The sequence below is a fragment of the Mus caroli genome, unplaced genomic scaffold (genome assembly GCF_978045245.1).
Source record: "Mus caroli unplaced genomic scaffold, Mus_caroli_1 scaffold_3, whole genome shotgun sequence".
NCBI classification, from domain to species: Eukaryota; Metazoa; Chordata; class Mammalia; order Rodentia; family Muridae; genus Mus; species Mus caroli.
The window spans coordinates 130,605,702-130,621,625 of NW_028227258.1; the positions used below are offsets into that span (position 1 = coordinate 130,605,702).

At 37.4% G+C, this 15,924-nt stretch overlaps 1 protein-coding gene across 1 annotated transcript in view; it reads left to right on the forward strand.

Annotated features, from left to right (window-relative positions):
- LOC147005664 (rho GTPase-activating protein 20-like) overlaps positions 1–15,094 on the forward strand; it is a 38,661-nt gene extending 23,567 nt beyond the window's left edge. Inside the window, exons 10-15 of the mRNA XM_085836071.1 lie at positions 252–361; positions 754–937; positions 3,190–3,442; positions 4,374–4,447; positions 8,250–8,423; positions 15,029–15,094. Of these exons, the coding sequence (XP_085692197.1) occupies positions 252–361; positions 754–937; positions 3,190–3,442; positions 4,374–4,447; positions 8,250–8,423; positions 15,029–15,094 (861 nt within the window). The remainder of the gene's footprint in view (positions 1–251; positions 362–753; positions 938–3,189; positions 3,443–4,373; positions 4,448–8,249; positions 8,424–15,028) is intronic.
- The last annotated feature ends 830 nt before the right edge of the window (positions 15,095–15,924 follow it).

Sequence of the window (15,924 nt, forward strand, 5' to 3'; positions counted from 1 at the left end):
GTGCATTTAGAGGCATGTTGAGCTCTGGAGAGATTTTTCTGCAATTTAAGCACATCTGAAAATTTGCTCTTACTTTTCCAGTATTGATGGACAAAACTTACTGGGCCAACACATCAGTCACACTCTAACTAGAGGAAAGATTGGGAGCTGTGAAGAGAGTTGGAACTAACCTAAATTTTAGAGTTGACTATGTCTTGAGTAATCTCCGTAATTTATTTTTTTCTACAAAATATATTGTCTCTCTTCATAAGGAATTCCTTGGACACATTAAAGGCTGTGTGCTGACCTCGACATTATATGAACAGTGGCTTGATGTCCCCAACAAGGTCAAGGACAAAGACAAATTAAGAGCTGTAAAGAGGTAATGGCTGCTAAATTGTGTGAAAACATTAACAAAATAGAAGTAATATTTGCTTGCACACATTAGAGGCTATATATATCAGAAATATTCACTAAAAATGCTGACTTATAGCAAAAAGTTTCAATTGTTCACAAACATGGAAGACATTTTCAAACAGAGGGTGACTTGGGGAGTCACTGTGAATCACGCTTATGATTATCAACTTTGTTTTCCAGTTACATTCGTCATTTCCCTGGAAATCTGGGGAAACATTTCAAGCAATATTTCGAGTATACATTCTTACTTCCATTTTATTCATCAAGGTCCACACATAAAATACAACTACTCTGTCCCATGTCTTTGTATTTACAAATTGAGTAATCTGGCTTGAAAATAACTGTCTCTTTGTTCAGTCTTTTAGATAAACTTCCTCTTGCAAATGCTGCTCTGCTGGGAAACCTTTTTAGAATACTCCATACAATTACAAGCAATTCTTCCATTAACAAAATGAAACCTTACATTATATCTACCGGAATAGCATCATCCATCTTATGGCTTCCGAACTACCGCAAGGTGATAAATGATACTGACCAAAAGGTAATTAGACATGAACTTTAAGTCTAGCTTTCACAAGTCTTTACACTGAGACAGGAATATAGGATTATCCTTAGAGCCTGTTGTTGGTGGTGCTGCTGGTGGTTTTGGTTTTCTGTTTTTGTAAAAGAAGTACACCTTGAAGTGGTGGTTCTTCTGGAGAGGAAGAATCACTAGTGCACCTTAAGTAAGTAAAATATAAATGAGTATTTCAGCCCAATGACTCAGTCTTTTGTCAGTTGTGATTAGAATATGCTCGACCAATCCACTGAGAAAAAAATGCTGTGAAATGATTAAAAAAAGAAAAAAATCCTGAATACTGGGTTCAACAAGCAAGACTGAATTCTGATGTAATCAGTGTAGAATGTGTGAAATTCTACTTGTTTTCACTGTGGTTTCCTAGGCAAAACAAAGGCAATAAAATTTGGATTATTTTATTATCAGATATTGTTTTTAAATTTTTTATTAGGTATTTTCTTTATATACATTTCAAATGCTATCCCAAAAGGTCCCTATACCTTCCCTCTGCCCTGTTCCCCTACCCACCTACTCCTGCTTCTTGACCCTGGCATTCCCATGTACTGGTGCATATAAAATTTGCAATACCAAGGGGCGCTCTTCCCAGTGATGGACGACTAGGCCATCTTCTACTACATATGCAGCTGGATATAAGAGCTCTGGAGGTACTGGTTAGTTCATATTGTGGTTCCACCTATAGGGCTGCGGACACCTTCAGCTCCTTGGGTTTTTTTCTCTAGCTTCTCCATTGGGGGCCCTGTGTTCCATCTTATAGATGACTGTGAACATCCACTTCTGTATTTGCCAACCACTGGCACAGCCTCATATGAGACAGCTATAACAGGGTCCCTTCAGCAAAATCTTTCTGGCATATGCAATAGCGTCTGTGATTGGTGGCTGATTATGGGATGAAACCCCAGGTGGGGTAGTCTCTGGATAGCCCATTCTTTCTTCTTAGCTCCAAACTTTGTCTCTGTAACTCCTTTCATGGGTATCTAGTTCCCTATTCTAAGGAGGAATGAAGTATCCACCCATTAGTCTTCCCTCTTCTTGAATTTCTTGTGTTTTGGAAATTGTGTCTTGGGTGTTCTATGTTTCTGGGCTAATATCCACTTATCAGTGAGTGTATATCTAATGACTTCTTTTGTGATTGGGTTACCCCAGTAAGGATGATATCCTCCAGATACATCCATTTGTCCAAGAATTTCATATAGCCATTGTTTTTAATAGCTGAATAGTACTCCACTGGGTAAATGTACCACATTTTCTGTATCCATTCTTCTGTTGAGGGGCATCTGAGTTCTTTCCAGCTTCTGGCTTATCAGATATTGTTAATATGACTCCTGATTAGTGAGAATAAATGAAACATTGGCCTCATGATGCTGGTTTTGATTGGTTTAGAGAAATTACAGAGTATACATTTCTATGGGAGCTGCCTTTCAAATAGTATAATTAAATACCAAAACTTCTACAGCATTGGGATCAAATAGTGATATTTGACTCTCAGTATTTGAGTTTCTGATTCATTTTTAATGAATCAACTGCCCTTGGACCTGAAAGGAATATATTGTAGGACAGCATAACTGAGAATCAATATTCTTCAGATTATATAGGACCAAATATCAGACAGAAAAATAATAGGTTTCCAAACAACATGCCATTGGAGTTCCATAAATGTCCAGTTTCCTCCAAATAGGCATTATTTGAAATACCTTCCAACATAAAAAAACCTGAGGCTCAAGCTGTTACCATTGTATCTGCACTGAGTTATCAGAGACATGTGACTGTTACTGCATGGATGGCTTTGCCTGTCTCTTGCTTTGTAGTTAGCTCATGGGAACTTTCAGGATTATGGTGCCCACATTCAGAAGTCATCTTCTCTCCTTAGTTGTGCCTATCTATAAGCATCCGCACAAATATGCACATCCATGAATGTGTCAAAGGCAACCAAAGTTACTGGAAACTGGAAAGTATGTGCCACATACTGGCCATCACAAGGTGAAAACTGGAAACCATCCTCTTCCATAGTATTGCACTGTGATGATCATACTTGTAAATCTGTTCTCACAATCATCTTTTAAACTTTTAACAAAAAGCCCACCACCATATTTTATTACAGATAATGTTTTCTCAGAATTTGAACTACATATGTTTAACCTCCAAGAATCATAAGTCAATGTGATTTGCTACCATGAAAAATGACAGAGACCCTCTGTGTTTGCCCCATTTTGTCACAGATTTCTCTCATAACCTTTATGATTGAGAACTCTCCTAAAATTTTTGGAATTGACATACATTGCGATGGAACCCCACTTCTTTGTGCAGAAGGAGCAAAGGCCTCATGTTCCCAGAATGCTACATCTAACACTGGGAACATAGAGGAAACAGAACCTGAACTCAGCAGCTGTCCCAGTGGGAGGACAGACACCCCTGGACATCATGCACGGCAGATAAGTCCAGCTGCTCCTCTTGTCTGTGAGGGTATTATAGGTGTGTAGAAATGTTTACTACCATACATAACTTAAAAGTTAGAATCATTTAGCACTGTAACTATGAATTATAGCAAATAACAATGAAGAATTTACAAAAATAATTGAAGTGAAACATCACCTGTGTGTTATAGATAATTTCCTTATTGTAAGATACTGCTTCCAAATTTTGGTACCTCTTTCCACTGGTCCTGAATTTATGTAAGAGGTAAATCCCAGAAACGAGATTAAATAGCTAATTAATGATGTGTCACTTACTTGGAGGTATTGAGTATTAATTTAAATATATATAATACATAGAACAGCAGTTCAATACCAAATTGGGTTTCCTCTACAAAAAGCTCTGGTTTTTCTTAAATTTCTTTTGTAGACCAGGCTGACCTCAAGCTCACAGAGATCCTCTTGGCTCAGCTTCTCAGATCTGGGTAAAAAGGAATGAGCCACCATGATTTTCTCTTACACAATCCTTAAAATATAGCATAATATACCCATATGGGACACATAGAGACTATGATCTCAGATTTGATCTCCCGGTTCAAGGGTTGCAGGAAGCCAGATACTGTAATAGAAGTGCAATCAGGCAAGTTGTGTTGTGAAGTGCAGATACTGCTGTTAATTTAGAGTTGCTCTTGGCTCTTCAATCAGAAATTCACACTAAAAGATTGGTACTATATTACTGCTTGATTCTAGTACCTAGCTACCAAAGCAAACACAATGTTGATCTTGTTTACCAGATGTATCGGCCATATACAGCTATCTAGCTATCCAGTGCCTTATGAAGTAATGACATCATTATAAATGTTATAATACTGATTAGTTATTTTCTGTGTATTTGTGGTGATGCAGAAGGCATGCAGGCTCTAAAATGGGAAGGACGTGCAAGGGCTAAGTGAGTTGAATTACAACAAATAATGATTTCTCCTCTTAATTAGATCCACAGAAAGATGAAGGCAATGCCTATATAACCCAACACGAAACTTCTCCTCCAGCAGTAACGCAAAATCAAGTATGTATATTTCCATCCATTGATTGTGTTGACAGTTTGCTGACTTCTCCTATATATGTGAGTTTTATTTTGGGTTTCTAGAGCTATCCTATTTCCCATAATTTCTGGGACCCATTGTTGTAAGCAAATTATCTCATTAAACTGATGAATGTATAGATAACCTATTCATGAGAATAAGACCCTTTAAAAATGGGGAAAAATCCCACTGAAGTTAGAGTCTTCAAATTAAAAAAAAATAATAATGAAAAAAAGAGGAGAGAGAGAGAGAGAGAGAGAGAGAGAGAGAGAGAGAGAGAGAGAGAGAGGAGAGAGAGAAGAAATAGTATTCCTATGTTTTTCACTGATTTCAGCAAAGACCCAAATTCACCAGCTTGTTGGATGAAATGAATCTTTGGAAGTGCCCTGCTGGGATTCTCCATCTATAAATTCTTTCAGCTGTGTTATGACCTCATATTACTCTATAGTCTATCTTAACATCATTGCCTGTGAGATTACTCAGTCTTATAATTAAAAATATCTATAGACCTTTACTTGATATTATCAATGAATTAGATAGGCACACTGTTCATTGCTGTATATTGATCTTTTTATACTATTGCATTATATAAAATGACCACCTGATATGGCTTAGTCTATTTCCCATATGCTATGAGATTTCCATTGGAAATATCCATTTACTGTTCAGGATCTATTTTAGCACTATGCCTGTGCCTGGTGCTGCATGTGTTGCATGTGAACATGTTTATCATGTTAGATACATGAGAATTACTGCCCGTTCTTCATGTATTTTACAGCAGAATTTTGTCATCAATGACTATAATCATGTAATTCATTGAAAAGAGAGAAAATATGGGGTAAATCAGGGTATGGTCATCATTTCTACAAAGTAAAACACAGAAGAATGATTGAAATTTGCATGGATTCTTACATGTGACAGCATTTTAGATATAGATAGGGGAAAATAAGTCACAGACGAAGGAAATGAAAGTCTCAGGAGTATAGTGAAAAAGAAAAGCTTCCATAAAAACACAAATGTCAGTATTCACAGTAGAGGCCAGGACAGACAGGAACTAAAATAGCATACACACACACACACACACAAACACATATATATATATGCACATATACATATATATGAGATATAAGGAATAATGATAAAATATATGCTATGCAATATACTTTCATTTTATCTAATCCTACTTATATAAGCACTAATCCTATTTATATAAGAAAGAATAATATATGTTTGCATTATTTCAGGTACAGTCTTATGTACCTCAGTCTTTTGTTTTCTGTAGCTCTTAAATTTACTATAAAGGCATATGAATTAATATTTTCATTACTTTATTTACTTTATATCCTGATTGCAGGTCCCTCCTCTAAGTTCCATCCTCACAACCCCTCCTCCATCAATTTAGTTCAAATTTAAAAATTTACTTATTCTTTAATTTTTTAAAAATTTAATTGGAAATTACCAGGGCAGAAGGTAGATATGAAATGACTGGAAAATGAGAGTTACTGGGTGGCATGATTAGAAATTCACAGAATCAACAAAGAACATACATTTTTTGGGGGAAAAGACAACAGAAAAAGACAACAAAAAAAGAAAAGAAAGCAAGGGTATATTTTAACTACTAGTTTCCAGAAATAAGGTCCATAGGAAAGAAATCACAGTCGTGTTACCTACAATGGAGTAGGATAGCCTGTGGAATAGCTTGTTCAATGTCAAAAGTGTCTTAATTTGATACAGTTGCTATGATAATTTAATTTGATACAGTTTCTATGATAAAACACTGAGAAAAAGCAACTTATGGAGGACGGGTTAGACTTCAGGATTTACTTCAAGTTACCAACTGACTACTGAGAAATGTCAGGGCCCAAATGGAAGCAGGGCAGGAACCTGGACGAAAAAACTGAAGCAGAAGCTGAGTAGGAGTGCTTCCTCCTGTCCTGTACCTCACATAGTTCCTGACTAAAGCTCAAGGGTGGCCCCATCCTAGAGATCTGGGCCCTACAAATTCCATTGTCAATCAAGACAATATTCCATAGACTTCCCTACACAATAGGTCAATGTAGTGGAGGCATTTTCTCAACTGTGGTCCCCCTTCTCACCAACTTCTTTTCTTAGTCATTTTTCTATTCCTGTAATAAAACACCAGGACTAAGGTACCTCATAGAAGTAAAGGTTTATTTGAGAATTAGAGATGTAGAGCGATTAGAGTCCTTCAAAGTCCTGACAGAGGAGCACGGCTGCAGGAAGGAAGGACAGCCAAACAGGAAGCAGAGACCTATGGCTTTCATCTTAGGCAGGAAACATGAAGCACAGAGAGTATACTACAAATGGCTCCTGAATTCTGTAAACTTAAGTTCTAACCAATGACATACTTCTTCCAGGAAAGCCAAGACACTTAACCCACCAAAAATATGTCACAAAGATAGTATCATATACTGTGAAGCCTGGAATTAGACAGGCACCCCACTCAAACCATCATCATAAAACTCCACCTCCTCTTCACAGCCCTGCAAAAAGTCACCAATTCAAGAAAACTTTGAAGCCATTAATTTGATTCACTCACAGTTATTCTGGCAGCATGTCAGTTCTGAAATGTTACTTTGCTCTAGTAGTTCTTCCATTCTTTACAATATGTATGAAACTTTACCTAGGTTCAGTAAGTTGCAAAAGACTGTGTCTCCATTTCAGACAGATTTCATTCCACAGGTTCCTATCTGTTCATAGTAACTGCTATCTTCCTCCATCATTTTGGATTTCAATTTTTTAATGACTTCAATTTTGTACACTCTGTGAAATGACAGAGGATCTTGTTTTTACATTGTGCTGTTACAGATGTCTATTATACAAATTATGGTTGACAACTGGAGAAGATGACCATATAATCTGTAACAATAATCAAAAGAGGTCAGATGACATAAAACCTTAGAGAATAATGCTGGTAAATCACCTGTTATGAACAAAGCCATAGATGACCAGAGTGAGGAAACCTCAAATGCTAATATTGAAGAATTAAATTTCAATTCAGATTTTATCTGCTCCTCCTAATGAAGAAGGTCCTACAGGTTAAGAGAAGTTTTAATTAGTCATCAAATGGATGGAAGGATGATATTGTTCCCTCATTTCATAAATTTTTATATATCAGAGCAGCATTGGGACATGATATTAGAGTATGAGAAATGTTTTAAGCAATACTTTAATTAAGTAATATATGAATATATGTACATATATGTAGATATACCTACTAACACACTATTATACATACTTACATACATGTATGTATGACAGAGGGACTCCTTATTTACCCCCTGCACGAATTCTAGAATATTAACTGTTATATTTTGCACCTTTTTTCCTATGGTCCATAAGTCATGAAGGATAGCTTAGATATGAAAATATTTTTTAAAGTATCACTTAGAAACAATGATTTGATTTAAAAATTCGTTTAACATACTCAAAGGTTAAACCATGTATCAACAAGCTTTGCTATCCTTGTACAAAAACACTGATGTTTGTTTAATTTCATTTGAGAGATAATCTTGCCAAACGCTTAGCATTTTGTAGAAATATTAAGTTTCATGGGATCCACTACACCACATATGTGAAGAGTCATAGAGGTTAAAACATACCTGATTTAACAAGTAACACCATACAAATCAGATAAATTGTTAACTCAAGTATTTTTTCATGTAGAGTTGAGAAAATGTACTAAAAACTAGTTTTATCTGAAGTGGAGTAAATCTATCATTTGAGAATGATTGTCTAACAATAACATTTTTACGTTTCACTTAGCAGGAGTCAATGAATCAAGATCAACCTACAACTTTCTACAACAGAAACTTGGTTATGCCTACAGAAAGTGTCGGCCCTTGTATTTCAATGTCCCCTTCTACCTCCCACCCAAAGAAGGCAGCAGAAGTTATTAGAAGAAACAACTTCGGGTTTCTATTTAACCATATGTATTTGGTACAAGTAGTTTCATTCTCTATATTTATTTTATATTGTATAATCCATTTTATAATTAATTATAATAAATGATATTAAATTATGTTATATTGCTTTTACTCCAATGTGCCTGATTCATGATTCTCCACAGCCTTTGAAAAATGGTATTTTCAGTATTCTCCTCAACCGCTGTTACTCGGGGACCTGTATTCATGAGACAGATCCACTAGAATCAATTGATTAATTTTTTCTTCCAAACTACAATCAAAATGGCAGTCTAAGTGCTGCTCAATAAATGAAAGTCAGGGATTTAATCTGACCAAATTCTTCTAGATTCTCACCATAAAGCAGTCCCCATGTCTAAGAATCGACTATTTAGTAGTGCAATAAAATCAGACTCACTCCTGTGCATTGTAGCAATACTTTTTTAATAAGAAATTTAAAATCTTATTTCTGTGAAAAGGTACTCGAGAAAATTATATACATTCTGAAAAAAAAAACAGCTCATTATTTGAGGACTCAAGATATCATCATGTAGCAATTCTGATGTCAGGAGGTTGTAGTTAGTGATGTTATTCTTCTAGTTGAGAAGCAGAGAATGACAAATGTTAATATTCAGTGAGCTGCTTCTTTTTATACATTCAAGGAACCATGAAAGGAATAGGACAGCCCAGTTATACTGTTAGTTTGCTCACATCAGCTACTTAAGCATAGATAGAAAGTTAATGACATTAAATATACCCCCAGAGTCATGCGTAGAATATATTGTCAGAGATAGTTCTAAATAAAAATCCATTCACAACCAACATTAATCATCAAACATGAAAAAATTAAAGTTGAATCATATTTTTAAGAATATATGAATGTTCAAAGACCTCAATGACCAGAGAATCCACTGATATCTTCATTGTGTCCAGTTTTGGTTTTCTATGATGGTCTCCATTTAATGTACAGAGGCTGCTTTGATGAGGATTGATGGCTTCACTTATTTGTGATTATCAGAATAATATTTAGAATACTTCTGTAAGAAATTGAGCCGATCTAGCAAATTAGTGTGATAAACTTTCATGTCTGACCTTATCTCCATAAATCTGACTAGATTTCTAGTACCAGCCATGATTTCAATCCTGTTCAGAGAAATATTTCCTATTGTTAAAAGTATTTCAAATACCTTTCCCCACCTACCAAAGTTTAAGGTAGCACTTGACTTTTTCTCAGGGTTGAGGCTTTGAGTGTGTTTTAGTCAGGGTTTCTATTCCTGCACAAACATCATGACCAAGAAGCAGTTGGGGAGGAAAGGGTTTATTCGGCTTACACTTCCATACTGCTGTTCATCACCAAAGGAAGTCAGGACTGGAACTCAAGCAGGTCAGAAAGCAGGAGCTGATGCAGAGGCCATGGAGGGTTGTTCTTTAATGGCTTGCCTCACCTGGCTTGCTCAGCCTACTCTCTTATAGAACCCAAGACTACCAGCCCAGGGATGGTCCCACCCACAGGGGCCTTTCCCCCTTGATCACTAATTGAGAAAATGCCTTACAGTTGGATCTCATGGAGGCATTTCCTCAACTGAAGCTCCTTTCTCTGTGATAACTCAGCTGTGTCAAGTTGACACAAAAATAGCCAGTACAATTGACCCCTTGTCAACTTGACACACAAACACATCACTAGTAAGCCTCAACCCTTACATTCTTATTTATCCCCAAGATCTAAATAACTTTAAAAGTCCCATAGTCTTTACATATTCTTAAATTTTCAATCTCTTTAAAATATCCATCTCTTTTAAAATCCAAAGTCTCTTTACAATTAAAAGTCTCTTAACTGTGGGCTCCACTAAAACAGTGTCTTCCTTCAAGAGGGAAAATATCAGGGCACAGTCACAATGAAAGCAAAAATCAATCTCCAACTGTCCAACATCTGGGATCCAACTCACAATCTTCTGGGCTCCTCCAAGGGCTTGGGTCACTTCTCCAGCCATGCCCTTTGTAGCACACACATCGTCCTCTGGGCTCCAGATGCCTATACTCCACTGCTGCTGCTGCTCTTGGTGGTCATCTCATGGTACTGGCATCTCCAAAACACTGCATGACCCCTTCAGTCCTGGGCCTTCAATTACAACTGAGGCTGCACCTTCACCAATGGCCTTCCATGGCCTCTCACAGTGCTTAGCCTCAGCTGCTCTGCATGACCCCTTCATGCCTTCAAAACCAGTACCACCTGGGTGACCCTTACACATTACCAAGTCCCGCTGCAGAAGGAGTACAACCTTGCCAATCTCTGGAACACAGCCTCTTTGTGCTTTCAGAAAACACTTCCCAGAAGATGTCACCTCAACGATGCTGGTCTCTTCTTAATCACCGCTAATTTCTTAGCTCCAGCTAACCAGCATCAATAGTCCCAGTAATGCAAAGTTTTTGCTTTAGTAGTTCTGGTATCTTGTTAATCACAGCTGATTCTTCAGCCCCAGCTAACCAGAACTACAAAATCTTCACAATCAAAACAGTAATGGCCCTGAAAAGAGTCTTTAATTTTCCCTCTGAAATTTCACAAACCAGACCTCCATCTTCTGCACTGTTCTCAACATTATCTTCCAAGCTCCTACACAACATCTGACAGAGCTCTTAACAACGAATGGATCTTCAAGCCCAAAGTTCCAAAGTCCTTCCACAGTCCTCCCCAAAACATGGTCAGGTTGTCACAGGAATACCCCACTCTGCTGGTACCAATTTGTTTTAGTCAGGGTTTCTATTCCTGCACAAACATCATGACCAAGAAGCAGTTGGGGAGGAAAGGGTTTATTCGGCTTACACTTCCATACTGCTGTTCATCACCAAAGGAAGTCAGGCCTGGAACTCAAGCAGGTCAGAAAGCAGGAGCTGATGCAGAGGCCATGGAGGGTTGTTCTTTAATGGCTTGCCTCACCTGGCTTGCTCAGCCTACTCTCTTATAGAACCCAAGACTACCAGCCCAGGGATGGTTCCACCCACAGGGGCCTTTCCCCCTTGATCACTAATTGAGAAAATGCCTTACAGTTGGATCTCATGGAGGCATTTCCTCAACTGAAGCTCCTTTCTCTGTGATAACTCAGCTGTGTCAAGTTGACACAAAAATAGCCAGTACAGAGTGCCTGTTGTCAAAAAAATCTTAGAGGGATGACTCTGAATTCAACTGATTCTAGTGGTATATGACTTAAAAACCTCTAACGTGAAGTTTAGTTTCTCTGGCACATAAAACAGTAGGCAAGTTGACATGCTACGGAAGTAATTGATAGTTGTACCAACCTGCAACACCTATGAAGGATGACAGTAACCTTTACATCAAGATATCATAATAGGTGCAATAAGTGACAATTGCATGTGGGTAGTATCCAAGAGGTCTTTGATTAAACTTGTTTATTTTCTTTACTTCACAACTGAACACAGATCTTGGTCTTTCATCTAGTTTCTTAGAAAAAAATGTAATTCTGAAGAGCCTTCTAAAGTTCAACAATTTATGCCTTGATTTTTGTCTATAGGATTTTCCCATGCAGGTCCCGTGACTTGACCAAGTCACACATTTTCACTCCTCTCTGACAAATTCATTTTCCTAATATAATGTAAAACAAATGAAATAATTATAATATAAAAGTCCTTCCTTTTGTCTACTTTCACTTTCTACTTTCCATGTCTTCAGTTAGCCTTAATCAACTATAGTCTGGAATTGTGAAGAGTTGAAATTTCCACTAATAAAAACCTGAATACCTATTAAATAGCTTACCATACTGAATTAAGTAAATAGTTGGGGTTTTTTCCAGTTATTGCCTGTTTCTACAAGGATGATTATCATTGCATCACCTGGCATTTTCTTACAATATATGCAGCCCATTATTTAGTTTCCTATGAACTGTTAAGAATGGCTGAATGTGCTCATCTTTGATAAAACTCAAGGAACTCTTCTTTGATATACAGGACTTGCAAACTACCAGGCATACTATTACAACTAAAGGAGACCAAGGTGATACAAATTGGAAATGAATAAGTCAAAGTATCTTTTATTGAAGACCAGTAAACCTAAGTGAGCCTAAAAATGACACAAGAAAACTCATATAGCTTGTAAACTCAACAAGTAGCAGCATATACAATTAACAAACAAAATTAATATTCCTTCAGTGTATTTGTAAGATTACAAATGTACTGAGAAGTAAACCAGGGAAAAACCACTATTCACAGTAACATTAAAAATTATAAAATATCTTTGCATTAATGTTAACCAAGAAGCGAAAGACTTGTATGATTAAAAAAAGATCTTAAAGAAATTGAAGATATTAGATAATAAAAAGATTCTCACGTGCCCATTAATCAGTAAAGTTAATATAGTAAAAAAATAAAAATGACTGTCCTAAAATACTCTCTTGATTCTATCCTTTTTCAGTGTGATAAAATTTATACTTTTCATGTTTCTAGGAGACACAATATTACAGAAATGACTTTTTAAACTTTCATTCCTCCCAGTCATCTGCCATGTTCCCTTAGCCATTTGTATGCAAGTGTATCTAAAACAAGTGTGTTTCTTGGATGCAGGTGAATAATGGAATCCGTTTTCTTATCCAATCTTGTAGTCTGTGTATTTTTATTCATGTGAGACAGTTATTGTTTAGCATTGCAAAGAGCAGTATGTATGGATCTCTGTCATTCAGTTGTTGTCATATACTACTCCCCCCATGATGAATGAGTAAAGGGTTTTTTATCATATCTATCCTAGAGTATATACCTTATCTTCAGACTAGTGTTTTGATTTATAGACCTAGATTGCTAAAGAGAAATAGCTTAATTTGATTATACTGTGTAATGTTTCTCCTCTTTTGTTGATATGAATGTTACTTTTGCTTGGTATTATAGTCTACTCTGGTATCTGTGTTCTTTGACAACATAGACTACATAGGCCCAAGTTGGGATACAGCCCAAGAAGAGGCTGCAAGGCCTGACACTCATGCTATGTTGTGCTCACCTAAGGGGCCTATCATGACTGCCCTTTAAAAGACCCAACAAGCAGCTCGAAGAGTCAGATGCAACTATTTATTTCCAGTCAGTGGAAAGAAGCTGATGACCCTGGTGATTGAACTAGGGAAAAGTTGGAAGAAACTGAGTTAGGAGGGCTATCCAATAGGAAGACCAGCAGTCTCAACTAACCTGAACCCCGGAGATCTCGCAGACACTGAGCCCCCACCAAGGCAGCATATACCAGCTGATATGAGGAGCTGAACACATATACAGCAGAAGACTCCAGAGCCTGGATCAGTCATAGAAGTTGCTCCTAACCCTCAAGAGACTTGAGGATTTAAGGAGTAGAGAGTTCTGTTGTGGTGTGGGTGGTGTCATCTCCCTCTTGGAGATAGGGGGCAAGGAGGAGGTATGAGATGTGGAAAATTCAGAGGGTGAGCTGGGAGGGAGACAAATTCTGGAGTATAAAAAAAGATAAAATAATAATAATAATAATATAAATAATGATATAAAAAACAACTAAGACTAAGACACTAGAAGAAAGAGTCAAGACACAACCACTCATTAAATTCACCGGTATGCCCCAAATTAATAGATGGCAACAAATAGCTTCATGCAGCTTGCTGTTCTCAAACAGAATATCTTCTTTGTTTCCTTTGGGTACCTCCAATTAATAATTTTTTGTCTCATTGTTTTAAATTTCTGGGATTACACATAGGTATATGGCAACTCTAGATGATCACAAAACAAATAAAAAGAAGCAAACAAAAATGAAAATTATGTGTATATTGTTAGTCATCATTAAGCAATTAAAATGATATATGTGAAATATGATGTAAATTGTTAAGCTCTGTGTGTGTCCGTCTTCATGTATTTATGCACGTGCTTCTACTTGATAGGGTTTGTCCTCTCCTTCCTAGTACAAGGACTCAGTAGATCATATTTACTAGGAGCATCACATTTGCCAGCAAATGCTGTTATCTTCTAAGCCACCATCCTAGGTCAAGGCTTAGAGGTTTAAAAACCTGTCTAAGGTTCACAAAAGGAGCCAGGTGTTAGTTCAGGACATTTGTGCAAACCTATAATAATCCCACCACTTTGGATTTGGAGGCAGGAGGAACTGTAGTTTCATGACAGCTTTGTCTACATAGCAAGATTATATCTCAAAACTTGACAAGACAAATCATAAAAGCCCATCACGGTGGATCACATCAGTGATGTCATTACTTAATAAGCTGGGACAGGAGGAACACCTGAGATATTCTATTACTGTATGTCATGATGGTTCCCTTCTCAAAAAGGAGCCAGACCACGCCTTTTTTTTTTTACTACTTCAGAAACTTAAACTTAATCAATGTCCATCCACTTGATTGACTCTATATCTACTACAGATGTTTACTTGTATTTGTTCAATTCTGTTCTATTTATAATAGCTAGAAATTGAAAACAGCCTAAATGTATATCACCTGATGAACAGGGAGTGACACCATGTCACATTTACACAATCAAACAGTATTCATCCACGACGAAAACAAAAAATGAAATGATGATATTTGAAGGTAAATGGGCAGAACTAGGAATAGCCTGAGAAGGGTTGCTGTGATGTTGGCATAAAAATTGCTCAAGGTTTCTTATGTGCTTGTGTTTTAGACAAGATGGATACAGCTTAATTTTCACTTACTCAATGTGGACATAGAGAAGTCCATGCTCTTTTGAGGTTTTGAGAAAACCGTCCTCCTATACAATCACATAGTACAATGTCACTCATTCGTTATTGTGGTTGGTTCAAACCAAGGGTAAAACCAATATACTAAATTGAAGGAGATACAAATTTTGAATGTGAATTTAACTTATTTTTTCTCTCTTTTTGAATTATCTTTAATTTTGTTTTATGGTCCGGTTGCTATCCTCCACCCGCTCTAACCTCCTATAGTTTTTCCCATGCATTTTTCCCCTACCCCAGTCTCCAGGAGGATATCCCCACCCTCCTCATCCCACCCAACCATGCCTTCCCACTCTCACGGGACTCATGTCTCTCAAAAGTTAGGTGCATTTTCTTTCACTTATGCCAGCCCGGGCATTCCTCTGCTGTTTATGTGTTGGTGTCTTCATATCAGCTAATATACGTTACCTGTTTGGTGGCTCAGTGTCTGAGTGATCTCAGGTTTCTAGGTCAGTTGAAACTCTTGGTTTTCCTAGAGGGTGACCCTCCTCCTTAGCTTCTTCCAGTCTTTTCTGTTGCGTCCTGCCCGCAGTCCACAACACGAACGGTTCAACTGAGGATGGCAGTTCGAGCTGAAAAGAGAGGAATCTAGACGGGGCGGAAGAAAGAATGGAGCTAAGACAAGATTCTGATCAAAGCTCAATTTTACTATTTCCAGACACTCAGTTATAAAGGAAGGGGGAGGGAACCCGATTTCCCGCCAAGTAACTCAGGGTCCAGTAGCAGGACGAACACGTGTGTGCCTCTTCCAAGCAGCAGAGGCAGGGTCCAGCAGTAGGCGTGGCAGGACGAATGAGCAGGAAGCTCCACCCTTGAGCAAGCA